The 26353-nt window shown below is 37.5% G+C and overlaps 2 protein-coding genes and 1 pseudogene across 4 annotated transcripts in view; 1 reads left to right on the top strand and 2 right to left on the bottom strand.

The window, feature by feature from the left end:
• CTBS (chitobiase) overlaps positions 1 to 26353 on the top strand; it is a 44751-nt gene that overhangs the window by 16459 nt on the left and 1939 nt on the right. For 2 of the 3 annotated variants that reach the window (XM_023258860.2, XM_045036113.1), the window contains exons 2-6: positions 4498 to 4636; positions 5108 to 5316; positions 22823 to 22991; positions 24401 to 24498; positions 24771 to 24932. In XM_023258860.2, the coding sequence (XP_023114628.2) occupies positions 4498 to 4636; positions 5108 to 5316; positions 22823 to 22991; positions 24401 to 24498; positions 24771 to 24932 (777 nt within the window). Of the gene's footprint in view, positions 1 to 3853; positions 4637 to 5107; positions 5317 to 22822; positions 22992 to 24400; positions 24499 to 24770; positions 24933 to 26353 lie in introns of those variants that run through there. The other variant, XM_045036114.1, reaches the window with a different exon arrangement.
• LOC101097503 lies at positions 8904 to 10130 on the bottom strand (annotated as a pseudogene).
• SPATA1 (spermatogenesis associated 1) overlaps positions 22226 to 26353 on the bottom strand; it is a 54589-nt gene continuing 50461 nt past the window's right edge. The window contains 2 exon segments of the mRNA XM_045036112.1: positions 22226 to 22971; positions 26172 to 26216. Of these exon segments, the coding sequence (XP_044892047.1) occupies positions 22943 to 22971; positions 26172 to 26216 (74 nt within the window). The 3' untranslated portion in view covers positions 22226 to 22942.

The raw sequence follows: 26353 nt of genomic DNA, 5'->3' as shown, positions 1-26353 counted from the left end.
GAGTCTTCTACCTCATTGGAAAGGCCCTTCCTTATCAGGAACTGCAAACCAAGCCTTATGCCACAAAACTCCAGGGAATAGATTCACATGACATATCTAAAGAAACCATCAAACCATGACCAGACCTGCATACATCTAATGACGTGAAAGTTAAGATTTCCTGGAATTAAAGCAGATGGCATCTGACAAGACAGCTTTCCCAAGATGTCTGGACCAGGCCTGTATACCTTTTTCTCACCGTTGTGTCTTCTGTCTTTTTTGTGGGAAGACAATACCTCATCTGTATTTCCCAAGCCCTTGTGGAAGGGGGAACCCTCTTCTTTTGATTATAGCTTTTTGGAAAGAGCCTTATCATGCTCCTGGGACAACCTACTTGTTCACTTTATTTTTGAAAGGTAGGAAGTTCAGAATTCACGATTTCATCTGAACTATTAACTGACATTGGATTCTTATCCAGATTCATGGTTTCTGAGTTTGCAGCCTTACAGATTCTTTTTCTTTCTTCCTTTCTTCCTTTCTTCCTTTCTTTCTTTCTTTCTTTCTTTCTTTCTTTCTTTCTTTCTTTCTTTCTTTCTTTCTTTCTTTCCTTCCTTCCTTCCTTCCTTCCTTCCTTCCTTCCTTCCTTCCTTCCTTCCTTCCTTCCTTCCTTCCTTATTTATCTTGAGGGAGAGAGCATAAGCAAGGGAGGGGCAGAGAGAGGGGGGAAAGAGAATCTCAAACAGAGCCTGATGCTGGGCTCAAGCTCATGAACCATGAGATCATGACCTGAAACAAAATCAAGTTGGATGCTTAACAGACTAAGCCACCCAGGCGCCCCCAACCTGTATTTTCAGTAACACATTTGGTTCCAAACAGTCTTTTGAGATAAGAATACTATTTTAAAACATCTTTCAAGTTGTGCTGTTTTACGAAAAATTCGTCAGCCCTTGCTTCAAGTTTACACCTACAGTGTAACTTCTCAAGATGCCTCAGTTAATTCCTTTACTGTGGGCTTGCAGTATTTATGATTCTGTTTTCATGGTTTCTTTTTTTTTTAGTTTTTAAAAAAATGTTTATTTTTGAGGGGGAAGGGGCAGAGAGAGAGGGAAACAGAGGACCCAAAGTGGGCTCTCCACTGTCAGTGCAGAGCCCAATGTGAAACTTGAACCCCAAACTGTGAGATCATGACCTGAGCCAAAGCCAGATGCTTAACTCAGCCACCTAGGTGCTCCTGTTTTCATGGTTTCTTTAAGTGGAGCCTTCCAGGAGGCATACATGACTCCACCTCTGCCTACATAGGAAGAACCTTTCTCCCCTAAATTGGTATAAGTGTCAGTAAATATTTCTGTGGCTACTTCTAGACCTAGTGTCCTGGTTTAGAATCATTATACAATTTGGAGTTGTTATGTTACTTCCTCTTTGTATAATTAAATTTCATACTTTGTGGCCTGTTGGACTTTAAAAAAAAATGTTGTATCCAGTAATGTGATGCTGGCTCAACTCTTCGAGATTATTTCCAGTAGTAAGGACCTTGAATGGATACAGACTTTAGGGGGAATACCTGAGTTTCTCTTTCCTAATCTTTCTTGTTACTCAAATGTGGCCTGAAGTGCTTTCCAACTATAGCAGTACTTTCCCTCTAATACAGGATGTGACAATCAGGGAAGATCCTTCCAGGTATTAGGGACAAAATCACTAAATGTGGAAAACTTGCCTCTTGATCAGTGATGCTTCCAAAAAAGGATCTTGATCAAAAGTGGGAAGTGTGAAAATTAATAAAAAGAAACCTCATGTAGACTGGAGTTGGGAGACTGGCAGAGGGAGCTCTGATGTCCTACCTGTCGTCGATTGAAGACCCAATGGGGAAGAGCAGAGGTACCCTGCATATGGATACTACTTTAGTACCTTAGCAAGAAGAAAGGATTTCCTCCTGCCCCATTAATGCCCAAGCAATTAGACTGTCAAAACTCAGCCAACCAAACGCCACCATACTTCAAGCTTCCAGTATATTCTGATTGACTTTGTGTTTATAATAGCCTTCTCACTTTCCTCCTTTCCTCTATAAAAGAGCATTCTTCTCCTTTGTTCTGCAGATTTACCAGTGCTGTTGCCATAGCTTGCTTGTCCCAGCTAAACGCAGTTTTTTGCTGGTAAAATAACTGGTAGTTTTTATTTTTATGGCTAACAGTGTAAAGAGCAATTCTATTGTAAAGATAGGGACAATTTCCAGTTCTTAATCTAACTGATTTTGAGGCAAGGCATTTAAATGCCAGTAAAAAGGCATATGTACGTTGCTTAAGGTAAGTAAAGGTGGTAAAGTGTTTATAAAGAACCTACTCAGTGTGGAAACCTAACATATGAAAGACTTCCTGTAGCGCCCAACACCTCTTCATGGATTGGGCAGTGTATGTGGGCATTTGGAAAATCAATTATGCAAAGAAGAAAAATTTTGTTCATTTGTAAGTTCATGGTTTTTTTCTTTACTGACCTATATTCTTCAAACACAGACTACATTGCTCTTTTTTCCCTTATACTTTCAGTGGATTCATCCAGCTATATTTTTAGGATTTGTATTATGTCACAAGCTTTCAGTATTTTTAAAAACAAATTCAATCTTAATTATTGGAATTAAAATAGGGGATAAGGTTTGTGATGTAAATATGCATCTAAAAACTCCAAAAAATAATGGCCATTCCAATTTCACATTCTGTAATTTTTATTTTAGTGGGAAGTTACCTAGGAGAAAAATGGATTATACATAGTTAACTCTGAAAACAGAAATGAAATAATGAAATGAAATGAAATAACAGAATGAAATAACAGAAATGAAATAATTCTGAAAACAGAAATGAATAAAAATGAAATAATTTTTTTAAATTGAGAAAATTAAGAAATGGCTGTTTTAACTATTATACCTCCCCTCCCCCTTCCACTCTCCTCATAGTGGCCCAGTGATTATTGATCTCTCCCTCTTTCTCATTTATTAATGCAGATTTTATGTCCCTCCCCTGCTTAAACACTCTAATGGCTTCCCATTACATCTCAGGGTAAAATACAAAATTCTGAGTATCTACAAAGCCCTACTTGATCTTGCCACATTGATCTTTTGGTTCTCTCCTGAGAATGCTCTTTTTTTGTTCATAGGTAACCTTCCATCGTGTCCAGATCATTACCCAGATTTCAGTTTTCCCCCAAAGTGTGTAGCTCTACCCCGCCCTACCAGGGTAGCAGGCCCCCTTCATATGGTGTCATGGCCTCTTGCATTTCCATGCAGCCCTTGACACTATTGTAATTGAACAGCTAAAGGACCTGGTTCTGTCACTAATGTCTAGCGAGGTGCATTCCCCATACCTTATTGGAATTCAATAAACATTTGCTAAATCAGTGAATTAAAACTTTATTTGTAATAAAATTATCAGTGAGACTTCTGTGCTTCTAGAATTATCTATGAAGGGAAAATACTGGTGAAGCATAACATCCACCACCTTAGAACTTAACTTGAGGACTTCTTAAGAAGTTTGTTTCACCGAAAACCATTTGTAGTAAATGCAATTATCTGGTGCGTTTGCATAGAGGCAGTGGCTCCAGCTGCTGCAGCCAGAAACTTCAATATGAATCAACCTCCCTTTCTTTTACTTTACTCATTCAGTCATCACAGAATTCTGTTAATTTTGCCCTTAGGATCTTCCAGATCTGTTCATTTATCTGGCGTATCTCTGCTGCTCCACAATTTTATTTATTTTTTTTTTAATTTTTTTTTTCAACGTTCATTTATTTTTGGGACAGAGAGAGACAGAGCATGAAGGGGGGGGAAGGGCAGAGAGAGAGGGAGACACAGAATCAGAAACAGGCTCCAGGCTCTGAGCCATCAGCCCAGAGCCCGATGCGGGGCTCGAACTCACAGACCGCGAGATCGTGACCTGGCTGAAGTCGGACGCTTAACCGACTGCGCCACCCAGGCGCCCCATGCTCCACAATTTTAACTGAGGTCACCTTCATCTTTTGCCTGGATTCTTCCAACAGCTTTCCTGTCAGCAGTGCTGCTTCCAGTTTTAGCCTCTCTTCCCATTTCAGCTTAAGGAATTTTTCTAAAATGCATATGTAAATGCATACTTAACATGTATACATTCTTTTAAAACCCTTTCTCTCAGGATAATTCATGCTAATTTCTCAAGAGGGCTTATAAGGCCTTTCATGACTTAACCCTGCCTAGATCTCTTTGGTTCTTTACTGCTGTCTCCTTCCAAATCCTAGGTGTCAGCTATACTCAATACTGAGTTGCAGAATCACCATGCTTTCTCTGCCTCTAGGCCTTGGCTCTTTCCACATTTCTCTCTAGCCCAACTTTCGAGGCCTGGTTAATTTCCGCTGCCACCAATGATACTGGGACACCTATGTCTTGTTCACTGTTGTACTCTCAGTGCCTGGTATATGATCAGTGCTTAATGTTATTTTGGGTGGTCAGCATTGTATTCTCTTTGATTTAAGCAGTGATGCTTATCTTTGTTGTTTTGGCAGGTCTTTGTGTTTGATGTTGGATATAGAACTTGGAAATTTTATGACTGGTCACAGATTACAACTGTGGTAATTTTTGGAAAATATGATCCAGAACTTATGTGCTATGCTCATTCACACGGAGCCAGAGTAGTGCTAAAAGGTGGGTAACAGTTTTTCACTAGATGTGTCCAGCCAATCGGTAAGTTTACTTGCATTTCTTGTCATCCTGATTTTCCAAAAAATTCCCTTTTCGTGTTTATCTGGTATGTGCTTTATCATCCTAAAATTAATCTCAGATACTGTTTAATTCATTTCACAGATAGTTATTTTTTAAAGAATTAAATCACTCTGATTTTGAGCAAAATGTGAATCCTAATTAGCCTGATGACTTTTAGCTAGTCAGTCTACAATTTCTACTTCTAAGTTGAGAATGATTTTACTAGTTATTCATAATGGTTATTTTGGAGATTGAGTAATGACTTTCTATTTTGGTATATTATTTCTCTATTTGGAAAACTTAAATTTGGGGCTTAGTATTCCAAGATAATGAGATGTTTTAAGGTGTTGTAAAATAAATTTCATTAAACTATGAAAAGCACATATGCACAAAAGATGTATATTTCTTCCATAGGAGATATACCCTTAAAAGATATAATTGATCCTACTTTCAGAGCATCCTGGATAGCTCAAAAAGTTAAGTTGGCCAAAGCACAATATATGGACGGAATGAATATAGACATAGAGCAAGAAGCTAATTGTTTTTCACCTGAATATTATGCATTAACTGCTTTAGTCAAAGAAGCCACAGACTCTTTCCATCGTGAAATTAAGGGATCACAGGTAAAAATTCATTTGCTACTTTTTGGAAACTCATTTTCTCTATCAAAATGTATTCATGAAGGTATGACTAATAGAGTCTCAGCTTTATTGAGTAGGAAAGAATTTCAGCACATATATCCTAAAAATATTTTCTGGAACTTTTGAGGTTCTTAATTAGAGAAGTTTTACAGAATTTTAAAGTGCTAAATCTGTTTTCTATTCATAGCACAATACAACATTGAGACTGCCCGACCTACTTGCCTTGCAGCAAGGTTAGAGATATTAAATAGGCAACTGGATTGGCAAGAATCAGAAAGTGCTTAGCCATTCAGGCCCTGCTTTCATCAGTGCAGGACAGAAATCCCTCTTGTCTAAGAGTAGAGGTAGTTTGGGGAAGTCACTTGCTTCATAGGCTCTGATTACTTGCAAACTGAGGTCCAATAAGTCTCAAAGGACTAACTCTATAGAACTTGACAGAGCTATGGCAAAAGGCTTCCCCACTGCCATAGTAAGCATGATTAGAGCAGAAGGTCTTTTAGCTTTTTGATAAAAGAGCAAAAGGCATATTTACAGGCAATATATAGGTAACAAAAGATAATGTGGCCCTGGATCAGTGATCTCAAACCTGGCCTCATAACAAGATAACCAAGAGTATTTAAACACACATACACTCTCTCTCTCTGCAACAAAGCAAGTTAAATGAATTTTTTTGGCCTTCTAGTGCATATAAGTTATGTTTACATTGTACTGTAGTCAATTATTAAGTGTGCAATAGTATGTTTGAAAAATAATGTAAATACCTTAATTAAAAAATACTTTATTGCTATAAATGCAAACCACCATCTGAGCTTTTCACCAAGTTGTAATATTTTTGCTGGGGGAGAGTCTGGCCTCGATGTTGATGGCTGTGACTGATCAGGGTGTTGGTTGCTGAAGTTTGGGGTGGCTGTGGCAATTTCTTAAAATAAGACAGCAGTGAAGTTTTCTGCACTGATCAGCTCCTCCTTTGATGAACAATTCCTCCGTAGCATGCAATGTGGTTTACTAGCATTTTATCCACAATAGAACTACTTCCAAAATTGGAGTCAATCCTCTCAAACTCTGCTCCTGCTTTATTGACTAAATTTATGTAATATTATAAACCTTTTGTTGTCATTTCAACAATATTCACAGCATCTTCACCAGGAATAGATTCCATCTCAGACCACTTTCTCATCCACAAGAAGCAACTCCTCCACTGCGAAAGTTTTACATGAGATTGCAGCCATTCAATCACATCTTTAGGCTGTACTTCTAGTTCTCCTAATGTTTCCACCACATCTGTAGTTACTTCCTCCACTAAAGTCTTACACCCCTCAAAGTCTTCAGTGAGGGTGGGTATCAACCCTCCTGTTCCAAACTCCTGTTAATGTTGATATTTTGTTTTTTTCCCATGAATCACGAACGTTCTTAATGGCATCTAGAATGGTGAATCCTTCCCAGAAGGTTTTCAATTAGCTTTTCCCAGATCCTTCAGCAGAATCATTGTCTATGGCAGCTATAGTCCTACTAAATATGTCTCTTAAATAATAAGGTTTGAAATTTGGAATGACTCCTTGATCCATTGACTGCAGAATGGATGCTGTGTTAGCAGGCATGAAAACAAAATTTATCTCATTGTCCATCTCCATCAGAGCTCTTCAGTGACCAGGTACATTGTCAATGAGCAGTCATATTTTGAATAGAAACTTTCTTCAGTAGGTCTCAACAGTAGGCTTAAAACATTCACTAAGCCATATTATAAACAGGTGTGCCTTCATCCAGACTTTGTTGTTCCATTTATAGAGCACAGAGTGGATATAGCATAATTTTTAAAATTTATTTATTTTTTAATTTACATCCAAGTTAGTTAGCATATAGTGTTACAATGATTTCAAGAGTAGATGCCAGTGATTCATCTCCTATGTATAAACACCCAAGGCTCATCACAACAAATGTCCTTCCTAATGCCCCTGCCCCATTTAGCCCATCCCTCCACCCACAACCGCTCCAGCAACCCTCAGTTTGTTCTCTGTATTTAAGAATCTCGTATGTTTTGTCCCCCTCCTTGTTTTTATATTATTTTTACTTCCCTTTCCTTATGTTCATCTGTTTTGTATCTTAAAGTCCTCATATGAGTGAAGTCTTATGATATTTGTCTTTCTCTGACTGACTTAATTCATTTAGCATAATCTTCTAGTTCCATCTACATAGTTGGAAATGGCAAGATTTCATTCTTTTTGTTTAGTAATACTTAATTATATATATATATATATATATATATATATATATATATATATATATGCCACATCTTCTTTATCCATACATCTGTTGATGGACATTTGGACTCTTTCTATACTTTGGCTATTGTTGATAGAGCTGCTATAAATATTGGGGTGCATGTGGCCCTTTGAAACAGCATACCTGTATCCCTTGGATAAATACCTAGTAGTGCAATTCCTGGGTCATAGGGTAGTTCTATTTCTAATTTTTTGAGGAACCTCCATACTGTTTTCCAGAGTTGCTGTACCAGTCTGCATTCCCACCAGAAGTGCAAAAGAGATCCTCTTTCTCTGCATCCTCTCCAACATCTGTTGTTGTCTGAGTTGTTAATTTTAGCCAATCTGACTGGTGTGAGATGATATCTCATTGTGGTTTTAATTTGTATTTCCATGATGACGAGTGATGTTTAGCATTTTTTCATGTGTCTGTTAGCCATCTGGATGTCTTCTTTGGAGGAGTGTCTATTCACGTCTTTTACCCATTTCTTCACTGGATTATTTGTTGTTTGGGTCTTGAGTTTCGTAAGTTCTTTATAAATTTTAGATACTAACCCTTTATCTGATATGTCATTTGCAAATATCTTCTCCCATTCCGTTGGTTGCCTTTTAGTTTTGCTGATTGTTTCTTTCGCTGTGTAGAAGCTTTTTATTTTGAGGAGGTCCCAGTAGTTCATTTTTGCTTTTGTTTCCTTGCCTCTGGAGACGTGTTGAATAAGAAGTTGCTGTGGCCAAGGTCAAAGAGGTTTTTGCCTGCTTTCGCCTCTAGGATTTTGATGACTTCCTGTCTTATGTTTAGGTCTTTCATCCATTTTGAGTTTCTTTTGTGTATGGTGCAAAAAATGGTCCAGGTTCATTTTTCTGCATGTTGCTGTCCAGTTTTCCCAGCACCACTTGCTGGAGAGACTTTCTTTATTCCACTGGATATTCTTTCCTGCTTTGTCAAAGATTAGTTGGCCATGTGTTTGTGGGTCCATTTCTGGATTCTCTATTCTACTGATCTATGTGTCTGTTTTTGTGCCAGTACCATATTGTCTTGATGATTACAGCTTTGTAATACAGCTTGAAGTCCAGGATTGTGATGCCTCCAGCTTTAGTTATCTTTTTCAGGATTAGTTTGGTTATTCAGGGTCTTTTCTGGTTCCATACAAATTTTAGGATTGTTTGTTCTAACTCTGTGAAGAATGCTGGTGTTATTTTGATAGGAATTGCATTGAATATGTAGATTTCTTTGGGTAGTATTGACATTTTAACAAAATCTGTTCTTCCAATCCATAAGCGTGGAATATTTTTCCATTTTTTTGTGCCACCTTCAATTTCTTTTATAAGCTTTCTGTAGTTTTCAGTGTATAGATTTTTCACCTTTTTTTAAACAAAGGGTAGTTTATTAAAAAAGAATCAAAACAAAAACTCTAAGTACCAGCGTATACATTGTACATATTTAAATGACTCACAAGAATTAAGTTTTTTTCTTATACATTAAGATCATACCACCTTGCTGTTTATCAAAAGATGTTCAAGGAGAATTCTGACTCCAAACTGCATACAGGACTGCCATCTTAAACAGACCGCATTTCAAACATGCAACAACACCACTGAAAATAAAGCTTTGGAATGGGTGTTCATTCTATTCGACTACAAACAGGATAGAAAGCAAGATCAGTTGAGAATTTAATCTAAAATAGAATGGCAGCTGTCATTTTCTGCACCAGCACTCCTCACTCCTCTGCTGCCATCTTTAGTCAAAAATACTCCTTGTCGATCTTGAAGAGTTTCCATCCCTCTTCGCTGGACAGATCAGAAGCACCTCTTTTTTTGTAGAAGTTGATCGATGGTTCATTCCATTTAGCTACCAAGAAGTGCATGCTGCTGCAGCGTCATTTCATGGCAACCTGGCTTAGGTTCTTCAGAATTTCTGATCCTATGCCAAAGCCTCTATAATCACTCATTCCGAAGAAGTCCTCAAGATACAACAGTTTGCCAATCCATGGGTCATAGGTAAAGTAGTACATGGCGAAACCAACAACAGTGTCCTTCCGGAGACCAGTGCTCCTTGGGCACTTCTGCAACCAGGCAGTGGTAGAAAGGGTGCTCTCTGAAACCATCCTCTAGTAGATCTTTTTCAGTTAATATTACTTGCTCTTCCATATATTCGTATTTGGCCAGTTCCTTGATCAGCCGCAGGATGTCACTGCAGTCTGCGTCAGTGGCCAGGTGGATCACGAATTTAGCCATTTTTGTCTTTTGCTTTTCTTCCCTTTGCGGACCAGGCTCCTGTACTTGAACAGCAGGAGGAGGTGGTTCCGCATTCATCTCCCGGGAGCATCCTTTTCTCAGTCAGGCTGGCCCCATGACCCGGCGAACCTTTGCAAGTGATGAAAAAGCTTCATCCGACCGCGACTAGCGCTGCAACTCACCTCTTCAGTTAGGTTTATTCCTACATATTTTATAGCTTTTGTGCAATTGTAAATGGGATCGACTCCTTGATTTCTCTTTCTGCTGCTTCATTATTGGTGTATAGAAATCAACTAATTTCTGTGCATTGATTTTATATCCTGTGACTTGGCTGAATTCATGGATCAGTTCTAACAGCTTTTTGGTGGAGTCTTTTGGGTTTTCCACATACAGTATGTCAGACATGAAGAGTGAAAGTTTGAATTCCTCCTGGCCAATTTGGATGCCTTTTATTCATTTGTGTTGTCTGATTGCTGAGGCTGGGACTTCCAATACTATGTTGAATAACAGTGGTAAGAGTGGACATCCCTGTCGTCTTCTTGACTTTAGGGGGAAAGCTCTCAGTTTTTTTTTTTTTGTCCATTGAGGATGATATTAGCGGTGGGTCTTTCATATATGGCTTTTATGATCTTGAGGTACGATCCTTCTATTCCTACAGTCTTGAGGGTTTTTATCAAGAAAGGATGCTATGTTTTGTCAAATGCTTTCTCTGCATCTATCGAGAGGATCATGTGGTTCTTGTCCTTTCTTTTATTGATGTGATGTATCACATTGATTGTTTTGAGGATATTGAACCCACTCTGCATTCCAGGTCTAAATCCCACTTGGTCATGGTGAATACTTCTTTTAATGTATTGTTGGATCCGTTTGGTTAGTATCTTGTTGAGGATTTTTGCATCCATGTTCATCAGGGAAATTGACCTGTAGTTTTCCTTTTTAGAGGGATCTTTGGTTTTGGAATCAAGGTAATGCTGGCTTCATAGAATGAGTTTGGAAGTTTTCCTTCCATTTCTATTTTTTGGAATAGCTTCAAAAGTGTAGGTGTTAACTCTTCTTTAAATGTTGGTAGAATTTCCCTGGAAAGCTATCCAACCCTGGACTCTTGTTTTTTGGGAGATTTTTGATTACTAATTTGATTTCCTTACTGGTTATGGGTCTGTTCAAATTTTCTATTTCTTCCTGTTTTAGTTTTGGTAGTTTATATGTTTCTTGGAATTTGACCATTTCTTCCGGATTGCCTATTTTATTGGTGTATAATTGCTCATAATATTCTCTTATTAATTTCTGCAAATTAATTCTCTTATTTATTTCTGCAGTATTGGTTGTGATCTCTCTTTCATTCTTGATTTTATTTATTTGGGGCTTTCCTTTTTCTTTTTGTTCAAACTGACTAAGGATTTATCAATTTTGTTAATTCTTTCAAAGAACCAGCTCCTGGTTTTATTGATCTGTTCTGTTTTTTTGATTTCGATAGCATTGATTTCTGCTCTAATCTTTATTTCCTGCCTTCTGCTGTTTTTTTTTTTTTTTAATTTTTAAATGTTTATTTTTGAGAGAGAGAGAGAGAGAGAAAGAGAGAGAGAGGGAGGGAGGGTGGGTGAGGGGAAGAGAAAGGGAAACACAGAATCTGAAGCAGGCTCCAGGCTCCCAGCTGCCAGCCCAGAGACTGATGCAGGGCTCAAACCCATGAAATGCGAGATCATGACCTGAGTGAAGTTGGGAGCTTAACTGACTGAGCCACTCAGGTGCCCCCTGGGTTTTATTTGCTGTTCTTTTTCCAGCTCTTTAAGGTGTAAAGTTAGGTTGTGTATCTGAGACCTTTCTTCCTTTTTAAGGAAGGCTTGGATTGCTATGTACTTCCCTCTTATGACTGCCTTTGCTGCATCCCAGAGGTTTTGGACTGTGGTGTTATTTTCATTGGCTTCCACGTACTTTTTAATTTCCTCTTTTTAACTTCTTGTTTAGCCCATTTATTCTTTAATAGGATGTTCTTTAGTCTCTAAGTATTTGTTATCTTTGCAAATTTTTTCTTGTGGTTGATTTCAAGTTTCATAGTGTTGTGGTCTGAAAATATGCACAGTATGATCTCGATCTTTTTGTACTTCTTGAGGGCTTATTTGTGTCCTGGTATGTGATGTATTCTGGAGAATGTTCCATGTGCACTCGAGTAGAGTGTTTATTGTATTCTGTTGCTTTAGGATGAAATGTTTTGAATATGTCTGGTAAGCCCATCCAGTCCAGTGTGTCATTCAAAGCCATTGTTTCCTTGATTATTTTCTGTTTCTATGATCTGTCCATTGCTGTAAGTGGGGGTGTTGAAGTCCCCTACTATTGTGGTATTATTATCAATGAGTTTCTGTATGTTTGTGATTAATTGATTTATATATTTGGGTTCTTCCACGTTTGGAGCATAAATGTTTACAATTGTTAGCTCTTGGTGGGAATACCCCTTAATTATGATATAATGCCCTTCTTCATCTGTTACAGTCTTTATTTTAAAATCTAGATTGTCTGATATGAGTATGGCTACTCCAGCTTTGTTTTGGTGACCATTAGCATGTTAGATGGTTCTCTATCCCCTTATTTTGAATCTGAAGGTGTCTTTAGGTCTAAAATGGGTCTCTTGTAAACAGCATATAGATGGATCTTGTTTTCGTATCCATTCTGTTACCCTATTTCTTTTGATTGGAGCATTGAGTCCATTGACGCTTAGAGTACTGAAATATTAATTTATTGACATTATGTTGCCTATAGAGTTGGAGTTTCTGGTGGTGTTCTTGGTCCTTTTAGTCTTTGTTGCTTTTGGAATTTTTTTTTCCTTTTTTTTTTTCTCCCCTCGGAGTGTACCCTTTAAACTTTCTTGCAGGGCTGGTTTAGTTGTCACAAATTCCTTTAATTTTTGTTTGTCTGGGAAACTTTTTATCTCTCCTATTTTGAATGACAGTCTTGCTGGATAAAGAATTCTTGGCTGCATATTTTTCCAATTCAGCACATTGAATACATTCTGCCACTCCTTTCTGGCCTGCCAAGTTTCTGTGGATAGGTCTGCTGCAAACCTGATCTGTCTTCCTTTGTAGGTTAAAGACTTTTTTTTCCTTGCTGCTTTCATGATTCTTTCCTTGCCTGAGTATTTTGTGAATTTGACTATGATATGCCTTGTTGATGGCTGGTTTTTGTTGAATCTGACGGGAGTTCTCTGTGCTTCCTGGATTTCGATGCCTGTGTCTTTCCCCAGGTTAGGAAAGTTTTCTGCTGATTTGCTCACATAACCCTTCTACCCCTTTCTCTCTCTCTCTTCATCTTCTGGGACCCCTAAGATTCAGATGTTATTCCTATTTATTTATTTATTTATTTAAAACATTTATTTATTTTTGAGACAGAGAGAGAGCATGAACGGGGGGAGGGCCAGAGAGAGAGAGGGAGACACAGAATCTGAAACAGGCTCCAGGCTCTGAGCTGTCAGCACAGAGCCCGATGTGGGGCTTGAACTCACGGAGTGCGAGATCATGACCTGAACCGAAGTCGGACGCTCAACCGACTGAGCCACCCAGGTGCCCCTATTCCTTTTTAATGAATCACTGAGTTCTCTAATTCTTATATCATGCTCTTTTGCCTCAGTTTCCCTCTTTTTTTCCTGCTTCATTATTCTCCATAAGTTTGTCCTCTGTTGAATCTGATGGGAGTTCTCTGTGCTTCCTGGATTTCAATGCCTGTGTCTTTCCCCAGGTTAGGCAAGTTTTCTGCTATGATTTGCTCACATAACCATTCTACCCCTTTCTGTCTCTCTTCATCTTCTGGGACCCCTAAGATTCAGATTTTATTCCTTTTTAATGAGTCACTGAGTTCTCTAATTCTTATATCATGCTCTTTTCCCTCAGTTTCCCTCTTTTTTTCCTGCTTCATTATTCTCCATAAGTTTGTCCTCTGTATTGCTGATTCGCTGATCTGCTTCATCCATCCTTGCTGCCATGGGAACCATTCAAGATTGCAGCTCAGTTATAGCATTTTTTATTTCATCCTGACTAGATTTTACTTCTTTTATCTCTGCAGAAAGGAATTCTATGCTTTTTACAACCCGTTAGTATTCTTCTTGTCGAGATTCTAAATTCTGGTTCAGACATCTTGCTTGTATCTGTGTTAAGTCCCTGGCTGTCATTTCTTCCTGTTCTTTCTTTTGGGGTGAATTCCTTTGTTTCTTCATTTTGAAGGAAAAAAAAGGATTAATAAAATAAAAAAATTAAAAAATAAAAATTAAAAACTTAAAAACAGCACACACAAAAAATCAAAGGATGTTAGATATTAGGTATATTTAGGTCTGGTTGTTGAAAGAAGTTTGACGTAATAGATTAAAAAAAAGGGAAAGAAAAGAAAAAAAGGGGAAAAAAAGGAAAACGAAAATTTAAAAAAAGAATACAATAAAATAGAATAAAGTGAAATGATGAAAGTAAAATAGAATTTCAAAAATTTACAAAAAAGTAAAAAAAAGAAAAAAATTAAAGAAAAATCTTTTTTATAAAAACGGATAATAAAAATAATTTTTTTCTTTCTGTATTCAAGAATAAGAAAAGAAAAAGAAAAAAAATGAATAGAGGGACCAGCGAACAGAATGAAATACGATTGAAATTACATCCATTTTCCCCTAGAATTCAAACTATGAAGCACTTTATAATCTGTAAACTAAGCAGGTGGAGAGATTTGTGGTGTTCCTCTAGAGTGCGGTTGGCCCAGTTGGGCAGGGCTTGGTGTAATGGCTCTGTTCTCCACTAGATGGCACTGCTTAGTTTACTGGGGTGACACATGTAGGCATATATGCCCTTATGCAGGAGGGGTGAAAATGGTGTCACCCAGCTACCTAGTCTCTAGTATCAGAATTCTGTGCTCTCACTGACTGGCAATCATGCACCCTTCCTTTGTCTCTGGCTTCTGTCCACTCCCCACTTCTACAGAGTCCATGACAAAGCCGTCAACCACCAGGGGCACCTCCCTCCAGAGTTTTATCTCAGATGGGGCTGTTTCCAAACCCCTCACTTCTGAGGGACTGCGGCTTTGACCCACACAAACCCTCTGGGGGATGGTCTCGCTGAGCAATGGCCGGGTGCCAGCCCACCCCCTGGAATGTTCATGCACCTGTAACTGCTGCAGATGCCCAGAGACTGCAGCTGGGTGCCAGCCCACCCCAGAAAAAGTTTTCATGATCATGTAGCAGCAGCATTTCAGGGATTATGGTAAATCACAACACACACCTGGTGCCAGGCTTCACCCTTAATGTCCTTGTTCCAACACCAGCGAATGTGGCTGCTCTCCAGGGTCTGCTGGGACCTTTGCCTGTGGGGAGGCCACACAGCTTCTACCAACTGTCCTCCCAGCAGGGGAATCGCCTCTCCCCATGTTCCCTGAGGACCCCTCAGATCTTGCTCTCTGCTCCTGGGGATTTGCCCTTCCCACCAGAGCTCCGCCAGGTATTGAACTGCAGAGTTTCAGACTCTGTTCTCCCCTGTTTATAGAGACTTAATGGTATATAAGCCCTCTTTCTACTTTCTCCCCCCACCCCTTTTTTTTTTTTTTTTTTTTTTTGGCTTGCAGTCCCTTTTTCTCTTTTTTGTTCAGTCCACTCTTTCTCCTTCTCTCCATCTGCTTTTGGGGGTTGGGGAGGAGTGCTTTTCCTGTACTCTCCCCTGTCTCTGTCCTCTCTCCACAAGCAAAAACAGCTCCCTACCCTCTATGGCTTCTGTCTCCCCCAGTTCATCTCTCCATGCCATGTAACTGCCAAGTTCTGTGGTTCAAGTTGTGCAGATTGTTGTGTTAATCCTCAAATCAGTTTTCCAGGTGTGCAAGATAGTTTGGTGTTGATCTAGCTGCATTTCAGAAATAAGAGAGGCAAAAAAAAAAAGTTCCATGCTGCTCCAGCATCATGGCCCCCTCTTCCAGGTTTAGCATAATTCTCAAGGGCCCTAGAATTTTCATAATGGTGAATGAGAATTGGCTTCAGCTTAAAGTCACCAGCTATTTTAGTCCTTAACAAGAGACTTTGTCCTATGAAGCTTTGAAGTCAGAAATTGACTGACTTCTTTCTAGCTATGGAATTCCTTAGATAGCATCTTCTTCCAATCTTAGATAACAGCCTTCTTCCAATAAAGGCTGTTTTGTCAATCTTGAAAATCTATTGTTTAGTGTAGCCACCTTCATTAATTATCTTAGCTAGATCTTCTGGATAACTTGCTGCAGCTTCTACATCAGCACTTCTTGCTTCACCTTGCACTTTTATGTTATGGAGAAAGGTTTTTTTTCCCCTTAAAACTCATGAACCAACTGCTGCTGCTTCAAACTTCTCTTTTGCAGCTTCCTCACCTCTCCCAGCTTTCAAAGAATTGAAGAGTTAAGGACTTTCTCCCTGGATTAGACTATGGCTTAAGGGAATTTTGGCTGGTTTGATCTTCCATCTAGACCATTAATACTTTCTCCATATCAGCAATATGGCTTTTACTTTCTTATAATTTTTACTTTCTTACAATTTTTACTTTCTTATAATTCATGTGCTTACTGGAGTAGCACTTTTAATTTCTTTCAAGAACTTTTTGCTTTCACAACTTGGCTGTTTGGCACAAAAAGTTTAGCTTTTGGCCTGTCTCAGCTTTGACATGCCTTCCTCACTAAGCTTAATCATTTCTACCTTTTGATTCAAAGTGAGAGATATGTGACTCTTCTTTTCACTTGAACACTTAGAGGCCATTGTAGAGTTATTAATTGGCCTAATTTAAATGTTGTTGTGTCTCCGGTAATAGGGATGCCCAAGCAGAGGGACAGAGACATGGCAAAAACCACTGGGTTCAGTCAGAACACACACAATATTATGGGTTGTTTGCCATTTTATATGGGCATGGTTTGTGGCACCCTGAAACTATTGCAATAGTAACATTAAAAAGAACTATTCAGAAATCAGAAAAATAATAAAAAAGTTCATTTCTTTGACCCATTTGTTGTTTAGTAGCATGTTGTTTAGCTTCCATGTGTTTGTTTTTTTTCATTTTTTTTTTTTTTTTTTGGTAATTGATTTTTAGTTTCATTCCTTTGTGGTTGGAAAATGTTTGATATTTCAGTTTTCTTGAATTTATTGAGACTTGTTTTTGTGGCCTAACACATCCTCTATCTTGGAGAATGTTCTATTTGCATTTGAAAAGACTGTATTCTGTGTATACACACGTCTATATACACATACCCACACAGATATATATAGTCTGATGTGTCATTGAAAACCACTGTTTCCCTGTTGATTTTATGTCTGAATATCAATCCATTGATGTACGTTGGGTTTAAAGTCCCCTGCCACTATTACATTACTGTCCATTTTTTCCTTTAGGTCTGTTAAGTTTTGCTTTATGTAGTTAGGTGCTTCAGTGTTGGGTGCATATTTACAACTGTTATATCCTCTCATTGGACTGATGCTTTCATCATTATGTATGCTCATTTTTGTTTCTTGTTATAGTCTTATTTTAAAGTCTATTATGTCTGAGATAAGTATTGCCCCACCTTTTTCTTTCCTTCCATTTGCATGGGGTATTTTTCCATCCTGTTACTTTCAGTCCATATGTGGTTTTAGGTCTGAAATCAATGAGTCTTTTTTTTTTTTTTTTTAACCATTCTGTCACTCTGTCTTTTGATTGGAATATTTAGACTATTCACATTTATAGTAATTATTGATAGGTATGTACTTACTGCTATTTTATTGTTTTCTGATTGTTTTGTAGTTTTTGTCTTCTTGCTCTTTTTGTGATGGGTGACTTTTTAGCGTTATGTTTTGACTTCTTTCTCTTCATTTTTTGTGTATCCATCATAGATTTTTGGTTTGTGGTTACCAAGAGGTTCATATGTCTTAAGTATATGGCACTCTATAATAAGTTGGTCAGTTATGTTCAAACACATTTTGTACGTAGTTCATTTTTCTCCCCCTCATTTTATGTATGTTGTCACATTTTATATCTTTTTACTGTGAGCCCCATCACTACATTTTTAGATATAATTGATTTTACTACTTTTGTCTATTAACCTTCATACTAGCTACATAAGTGATTGTTCTGCCTTTATTGTATTTCCTTTTACTGGTGAAATTTTTCACAATTTTCTTCTAATTATGGCCTTTTTCTTTACATGTAAAGAAGTCCCTTGAACATCTCTCGTAACTGTGGTGATAAATTTCTTTAACTTTTGTTTGGGAAACTCTCTCTCCCCTTCAATTCTGAATGATAACCTTGCCAGTTAGAGTATTCTTGGAAGTTTTTCCCTTTCTGTGCTTTGACTAGATCATGCCAGTTCTCTCTGGCTTATAAAGTTTCTGTTGAAAACTCATCAAATAGCTTTAACCCTTGTATGTAACTAACTCCTTGTGTTGCTTTTAAAGTTATGTCTTTAATCTTTAACACTTTGATTATTGTCTTGTTGTGTACCTCCCTGAGTTCATCTTATTTGGAACTCTCTGATTCTTGAACTTAGATGTCTGTGTCCTTCCCCAGGTTAGGGACATTTTTGGCTATTATTTCTTCAAATAAATTTTCTGTCCTCCTCTCCCTCCTCCTCTCCTGTTTCTCCTCCTGGAACCCCTAGAATGTGAATGCTTATTCACTTGATGTCCAAGATATTCCTTACCATATCCCCATTTAATTTTTTTTTTCTTTTTGCTGTTCAGGTTGAGTGCTTTCCATTATCCTGTCTTCTAGATTGTTGGTCCATTCTTATGCATCCTCTAATCCACTCTTGATTCCCTCTTGTGTATCTTTCATCTCCATTACCATATTCAACTCTGATTTTTTTTTTTTAAAGTTTCTGACTCCTCTTAATGTTTTGAGTCTATCCATTCTTCTCTGGTGAGCATCTTTATGACTATTTAGAGTCTTTATTGGGTAGATAGCTTATATTCATTTCATTCAGTTCCTTTTCTGAATTCTTTTTGAAGCATATTCTTCTTTGTCATTTTGCTTGACTTTCTGTGTTTGTTTCTATGAATTAGGTAGAACAGCTATTTCTAAACTTGAAGGAATGGTCCTGTGTGTGTAATCATCCCTTGTGTAGACTGTGTGCACCTGGTAATTTTGGCCAGCTGGCTGGAGTGGTGGCTAGCATGAGTTCCCCTGCAGGGTGGGGCCACCCGGGTGAGATGGTCAGAGTTGAAGTGGGCATAGGCTGGGACAGTCCCAGGGTTCTTTGTGTAGAGGGTGCCTTGGCAGGACAGGTGAAGCTTAAGTGGGTAGACTTCTCAGGACATTTGTGCATGGGTACTCTGGCAGGGTGGCTGGAGTCGAGGCAGGCACAGGCCAGAGTGTCTCAGGGTGCTTTTCTGGGTGGAGAATGCCCTGGCAAATTGCCTGGAGCCAAAGCAGTGCAGGCCTGGAAAGTTTTAGGGTGTTATGCACCTCTGTCACTTTGGTGAGGCAGCTGTAACTATGGTAAATGCTGACCAGGGTTGTCTTATGTGTACCATATTCGATCTGCCTTGTGGGATGGGTAGGACTGGTGTGGACTAGGAGCCCAGGGCTTACTGAAGTGGTAAGCTGCCTTGGGTACCCACCCAGGCCCTGCTCCTGTTCATGATATCCAGGTAGTGAGGGAATGTAAACCCTGGTGCTTGCCAACCCTTCTGACCCCAAGATTTCTAGCAGCTCCCCCACTTTTTGACAGAGTTCTAGGGCTAGATTTTGTATATTCTAATTGATTGAATATTTATTTATTTATTTTTGAGAGATAGAGCACAAGTGGGGCAGGGGCTAAGAGAGAGAGAAAGAGAGGAAGACACAGAATCTGAAGCAGGCTCCAGGCTCTGAGCTGTCAGCACAGAGCCTGACACGGGGCTTGAACCCATGAACAGTAAGATCATGACCCGAGCCAAAGTCAGAGGCTTAACCAACTGTGCCACCCAGGAGCCCCTCTAATTGATCTTTTATTAAAAAGTTGCTTTTTCCCCCTGTACCCCAAGGCAGACAAATCTTCTCATGGTCTCCCAGTATATATCCCTCCCCACTGCAAGTAGCAGCATCAGGGGGGTGGGGACTTCCTTTGTACCCGTGTCTACATCTCTCTTGCTGTCTTCTAGGTGGTGTGTTTCTCTTCTGTTGTGCAAAAGCTGTTCAGTCAGTCGTCAGTTCTTTCAGAGGAACTGCTCTATAAGTAGGTGTAGATTTAGTATGTCTGTGGAGCAGGTGGTTTCTGGGTTTTCCTACATCACCATCTTGGACCTTCCCTCCTCAGACGAATACAGTTTAGATCAAGAATAGCAAATACCTGGTACACAGGCCAACATACTCCTCTCCTCACAAATTTTGTTCTCAGAAAACGTTTCCTTCATTTTCTAGATTGCTGTTACTAAGAGATTAGAGTTAGTGTAAGGGAAACAACCTCTTTGCTAGCCCAGATTATGCTACAGTGAAAGGGCACGGAGGAAGAAATTGAGCAGACTTTGCAATAGGAGTATCTATTTCCAATTTTGAGGGGCAAGTAGAACAATTTGGCCTATTATGTCAAATTCATGTATCAAAATTAGTGGAAGGTACAGTTGCTAAGGCATGCCAGATTGTGGAAAGTCCAGAATGTCAGACTGAAGCATATGCATTTTATTCTGTATGTGGTGTGTTACATGGTAGAAAGTGGGGAAGGTTATTCCATAGTAGTATGTATAATAGTCTAGAGGAGAAATGGAAACCAGTAAATACTAATCCAAGTCTAATAACTTGAGATTTATAGTTTGGATTAGGATGATGGCATAACCCTAACACTCAGGAAGTGTTCAATAAATATTGAATTAATGGAAAGAAAGAAGCAGAACCAGTTATGAGAAGCCACCCAAAGGAAAATGGGAGATTAGTTATGGGGTGTGAGAGAAGTCAGATAATAGCTCTAAAGTTCTTAAACTGGCCACCAAAAAAAAAAAAAAAAAAAAGACAAATAGAGTCTGGAAGGAGAAATGAGGTTTGGGGAAATGATGATTAAGATTACAGAATTATGCTCTTTTATTAATGTGATGTATCACATTGATTTGAGAATGGATAAAGAAATTGTGGTTTATATACGCAATAATACTATGTGGCAATGAGAAAGAATGAAATATGGCCTTTTGTAGCAACGTGGATGGAACTGGAGAGTGTTATGCTAAGTGAAAGAAGTCATACAGAGGAAGACAGATACCATATGTTTTCACTCTTATGTGGATCCTGAGAAACTTAACAGAAGACCATGGAGGAGGGGAAGGGAAAAAAAAAATGTTAGGGAGGGAGCCAAAACATAAGAGATTCTTAAAAACTGAGAACAAACTGAAGGTTAAGGGGGGGAGGGAGGGAGGGGGAGGATGAGTGATAGGTATTGACGAGGGCACCTGTTGGGATGAGCACTGGGTGTTGTATGGAAACCAATTTGACAATAAATTTTATATTTAAAAAAATTCATTTTGCCTATATATAAAAAAAAAAAGATTACAGAATTATGGTCCTAGAATTAAAGAGCTAGAAATATGCCAGAAGAGTTCTTCCCACACAATGATTTTTTTACAGGTAGGAAAACCAATTCAGATGTTTTTAGAGACACAGACCTAGTTATAACAGAGCCAAAACTAGAACCAAAATCATTTTGATTTGTCTAATATACGAATGCTGCTTTCTCAAAAATAGGAGATTAACCATGACAGGAAATCCAGGTAAAAATAGTCTTTCTTTTTTCTGAGGGGGAGAGAGGGTGCAAGTGAATGAGGGCAAAGAGAGAGAGAATCCCATGAGGGGCAGAGAAACAGAAAGGGAGAGACAGAGAAGTGAGGCTCACACGAAGCAGGGCTCAATCTCACTGGATGTGGGGTTCGAACTCACTAACTGTGAGATCATGACCTGAGCCGAAATCAAGAAGCAGATGCTTAACCGACTAAGCCACCCCAGGTACAAATACTAATGCTCAGGAGAGGTAAGGACTTCTACAGTGGATTTGAAATTTTCCTTTTTAGAGGTGATCATTTGGTTTCTCTGTTACTATAGTATAGCTCCATTTTATAATAGGAAGCAGTGATAAAATGGGATTGGATGTGTAAAAAATTCACTTTATAACCTATTTTGCTGTAGTGCTATTGAGGAAAGCTTGTACTTATAAAGCTGAGATTCCATTAGTGTTAATAGAGAATTACAACTCTTTTTAGGATTGTCAAAATTCTATAACAATAAATTGGCCAAAGTATAAAAATTTTAATTGCATTATCTTAATTTTTGTAATAATTAATGTGTTTAATGAGTATCTAAAGGAAAAAGAAACCTTTAATGATGCTTTAGAACATTTGCCCATATATAAAATAATGCAAATTAATATCTGGTTAAGGCAATAAATATTTTAAAGAGACTCATCTTTGTTGAAGACTGGCTTACAAAAATGAAAGGTAATTCATCATTCAGGTTTTATTTGAATATTCCCATAAAATAACATTTAAGTGATTTGTTCAACATTTTGAGTTGATTAGTTTATCCCTATAGCCATGAACCACTTTCTTTAACTGTAATGTTGGATTAAACCTATCATGTAACATAATTGAATATTAGACTCCCAACCCAGGACAGTCAACTTGTACCAAGAGATGACCTATCTAGCCCACACAATATTTTTAAAAACTTCTGTACTTGAATTATTTTAGTTGTGCTTACTCTTTAGTTGCTTAGTGACCCATCTACACTCTATTGTCATTATGTCTATTTCTTTCAATCAGTTGAGGTACCAGTCTAGCCTCTAAAGACATTTAAAATTCCTCTTCTACACAGTGCCCTGCTCCTGGTCATTGTGTCTGTCCAAATATATGTCTGGGTTAACACATCTGGGTAAAAATATCTTAGAACTGTTCTACTTCTATAAGCATATAGAACCCTATGTTCATATATGTAAATAGATCTTTTTTTCTTGGGTAGTATGAAGCAAATATATATAGTAAACTGACATAATAAGCATATTTGATCATGTTACATAAAATGGTACGTGTTTTTCCACAGGTAACCTTTGATGTAACTTGGTCTCCAAAGTGCAAAGACAGGTGCTATAATTACACTGGAATTGCAGATGCTTGTGACTTTCTCTTTGTGATGTCTTATGATGAACAAAGTCCGGCCTTGTCAGAATGTATTGCAGCAGCCAATGCTCCCTATAAGGAGACATTAACTGGTAAGAATCCACAAAATGATCACTTTGACATTAAGGTTATTTTAGTATTTCTAAATCATTTGTATACCTTTTCCATTTGTAAAGCTTTCTTGAAACATGAGTATCACTTAATTTGGGGAGCTTTCAAGTTTACATAAAGTTTTCACTTAATTCTTCTAAAAATTTTGTGGGATATATTATTAATCCTCTATTATAGATGGGATGATGAGTGTTAAGTTCTCTTTGTATTGCTACTAAGTATTATTTAGTTGGGGCTCAAGCAGGTGTTCTAACTTCAAGTCAAAACTTTTCTCCCAAAGTTACATAAAGGAGATATTTGCTTATCTAGAATTTGACATGATCTTTTTGTTGAAATAACCAATGTTAGCTAATAGCAAAGATAGTTATAATGTGAGTAGCTACTGTGCATGATTGATAGAGGACTGTCTTATTTGGCATTTATTATTAGCACCCATGCTATATCACTATTAGAATTAAGAGTACTTCTGATCTATCATTCATATCACATCAGCCAATTCAATAAAAGATTTCTTGCTATCTTTTGGACTCAAGTGAAATTTTCTGAGATAATTGGCCCTGCTTTAAGTATTGATTAATAAAAAAATATTTTTCAATTTAGAGAAAAATCTTAGAACCTAGCCTCATCATGTCCAAATTAATAATCTGATCATATGCATATGCCACTTATAATTTGGAAAATAACTGTTAAAACTACAAAGTAGTTCATTTTTCCAAACTGTGTTTCATAAAGGAGATAATTGTGTCCTAACAATATTAGGCTCATTATCAAATATGTTTGTGAAATAAGGCATACTGTACCCCTCTCTTGGATATTTAACAGTACACAATAAAGGCTCTTAAAAACAGCAAATTTACTTAATTCAACTTTCTGATAATCTTGGAACATCTTTGGGTGGGAAAACATTTTGCAGCATTGGGCACAGCAGGGACTGACCAGGAATCTGTTCATATTTCTTTGTTTCCTAACTATAGATTGAATACAGAGTAATTGGGGGACATTTCTTCTCCCTAGCTGTAATTCATACTTATAGAAAGCACAATTGTTCCATGTTATAGAAATATGCTATATGAGATTCTGAGGCCATCCCTGCCAGAGAGTTATATCATGTCTTAGCAGTTAATACACAATTAACATGCTTTCCTGAGATGTGTCATTCTTCCTAGAAATAAATTTTATGAGTTTTTTGCTTCAATTTGATCTTGTTTTAAATGTGTTCCAATATTCAAAACAAATCACTTATGTCATATTAGAGAAACACTCTATTGGTATTTTGCATAAATGTACTTGTTTTTTCAAACTTAGCTTCCGAAAGGTTGAATAGCTTGTATAAACCCATTAGTAGACTATAAAGAAAAAAAATATGCCTTTTCCGTCCCAACTTGATTAGGGTATGATGACTACATCAAGATCGGCATTAACCCTGAGAAACTTGTAATGGGTATCCCCTGGTATGGTTATGACTATACCTGTCTAAAGCTATTGGAGGTAAGAACAGATTATTTCCTATATGATTTTTTTCTCTATTATATTTTTGGAGCCTGTTTTGTATATGAACATAGTTTGAGACTAAAAAGGTAGTGTTTAATTATTTAATCCCATGGAAGTTTCTGAATATTTTCTTTTTACTTTTATTAGGTATAGTCAGGTTATTTATAGTGCATATTTTATTTTTAATAGTTTTTGATTACATTTTCTGATTGGGTTTCTAAGACTTGCTTAACTGATAAATGTATAACATGAACATTTTATATTTCTAGGATCGTGTTTGTACCATTCCAAAAGTCCCTTCCTGGAGGGCCTCTTGTGGTATTGCTTCAGGACAGCAGGTGCCCTATAAAATAATTATGAAGCACGTAAATAGTTCTATTTCTGGAAGCCACTGGGATAAAAATCAGCAGGCCTCTTACTATAACTATAAAGTAAGACTTTTCACAAGTTATGAACATTCTATTTTCATAACTGCATGTTTTCATAATTACATATTTGATATTAAGAATTTCTATCAGTTTTCTTTTAGGGTACAACATAGAGTTTAGATGAGTAAACTTGTAATCAGGTACTCTACTTTCTAGCTGAGCAGTTCAACTTATGCTAATAATATAACTTCTTTGCATGGGCCACTTGTCATGTTAGATAAGGTTATAAAAACATGCATATCACAAACAGGGTCTCCTGTAATAATTGACAGCTATGTATAACTGTGGCTTTGGGCCAAAATAGTTTACCACTCAGTAAGCCTTCATTTCAAGGTAGCCTAAAGGTTCTGATGAGGCTGTTTTTCATAGGAAGGCATGAGGCTGAGAATAAAGAATGCATCATCATGGAATCAGTGGAAAATGGTATAAACTATGTGACACTAGACAAATTATATTACAAACAGAAACTTGAAGAAGTAGAGGAAATGACAAGAGCAATTCTGTCAGGTAGTGTTTGATAAATAGTAATTGCCAAACTTTTCCACACACCTCAATTACAAGCCATCTTTGAATTTACTTTAGATTCTGTTACTGTAAAAGGAGCCCTAAAATACGATGTAAGTTGACTCCAGTAGGAATTTACTTAATAATGGCCTGGTCCCAATTTATGAAAAATATTTAATAAATTTTGCTATACAGGCATGTACATATGTATCAATTATGTAGAAAGCTTTGGTGTAGAGATTTCTATACCTTTATATACCCATTAAACTAGGGTATATTATAATCTTGTCTTTGCCAAACAGTGCAATATTTTACACTCTGGGGTACTATTTTTTGTAGTCCCTGACTTATTTTTTTCCTTAATGAATACGACAAATTCTTTAAGGTTTTACAATTCAGGAAGCCTTTTGATAAACCTTTTGAAAGCCATTTATTTAATGGCACTTTAGACAACAGTTTAGCTATAAAACTGTTTTGTTCCTCTTTTTCATTCATTGTAAAATTCCATAGCAACCAAAATCAAGTTTCTTGTTGTGATTGAAGAGAATCGTTTTTGCTTTCTTATGCTGTTTGAGCCATAGCAGCCTCATCATGCACTCGATATTCCCAAAAGCATATGTATCCCTTAATCATGAATAGATCAATTTTACATATGCTCAGTTTTTCATCCTTTCATCCTTCACTACTTTGAGGCATTTGAAATTTCTTAACAGTATCAAAAGGGCTCAAAGTACTCACTAAATAATGGCAAAGAGATATGTGTCTTTGGATTCATCCCTGAACCTGCAAAAATAAATATTTCTATATTTACATAGAGGTTGCCTTTTAATAGTGAATCACAGTTTAAAATTTTAAATAGAATATAAAATATGCTTGTAGTAAATGAGCCTACTATACTTAAATATGCCAGTTTATTCATT

The sequence above is a fragment of the Felis catus genome, chromosome C1 (assembly GCF_018350175.1).
Source record: "Felis catus isolate Fca126 chromosome C1, F.catus_Fca126_mat1.0, whole genome shotgun sequence".
NCBI lineage: Eukaryota > Metazoa > Chordata > Mammalia > Carnivora > Felidae > Felis > Felis catus.
This window is presented reverse-complemented; position numbering and strand designations above follow the sequence as displayed.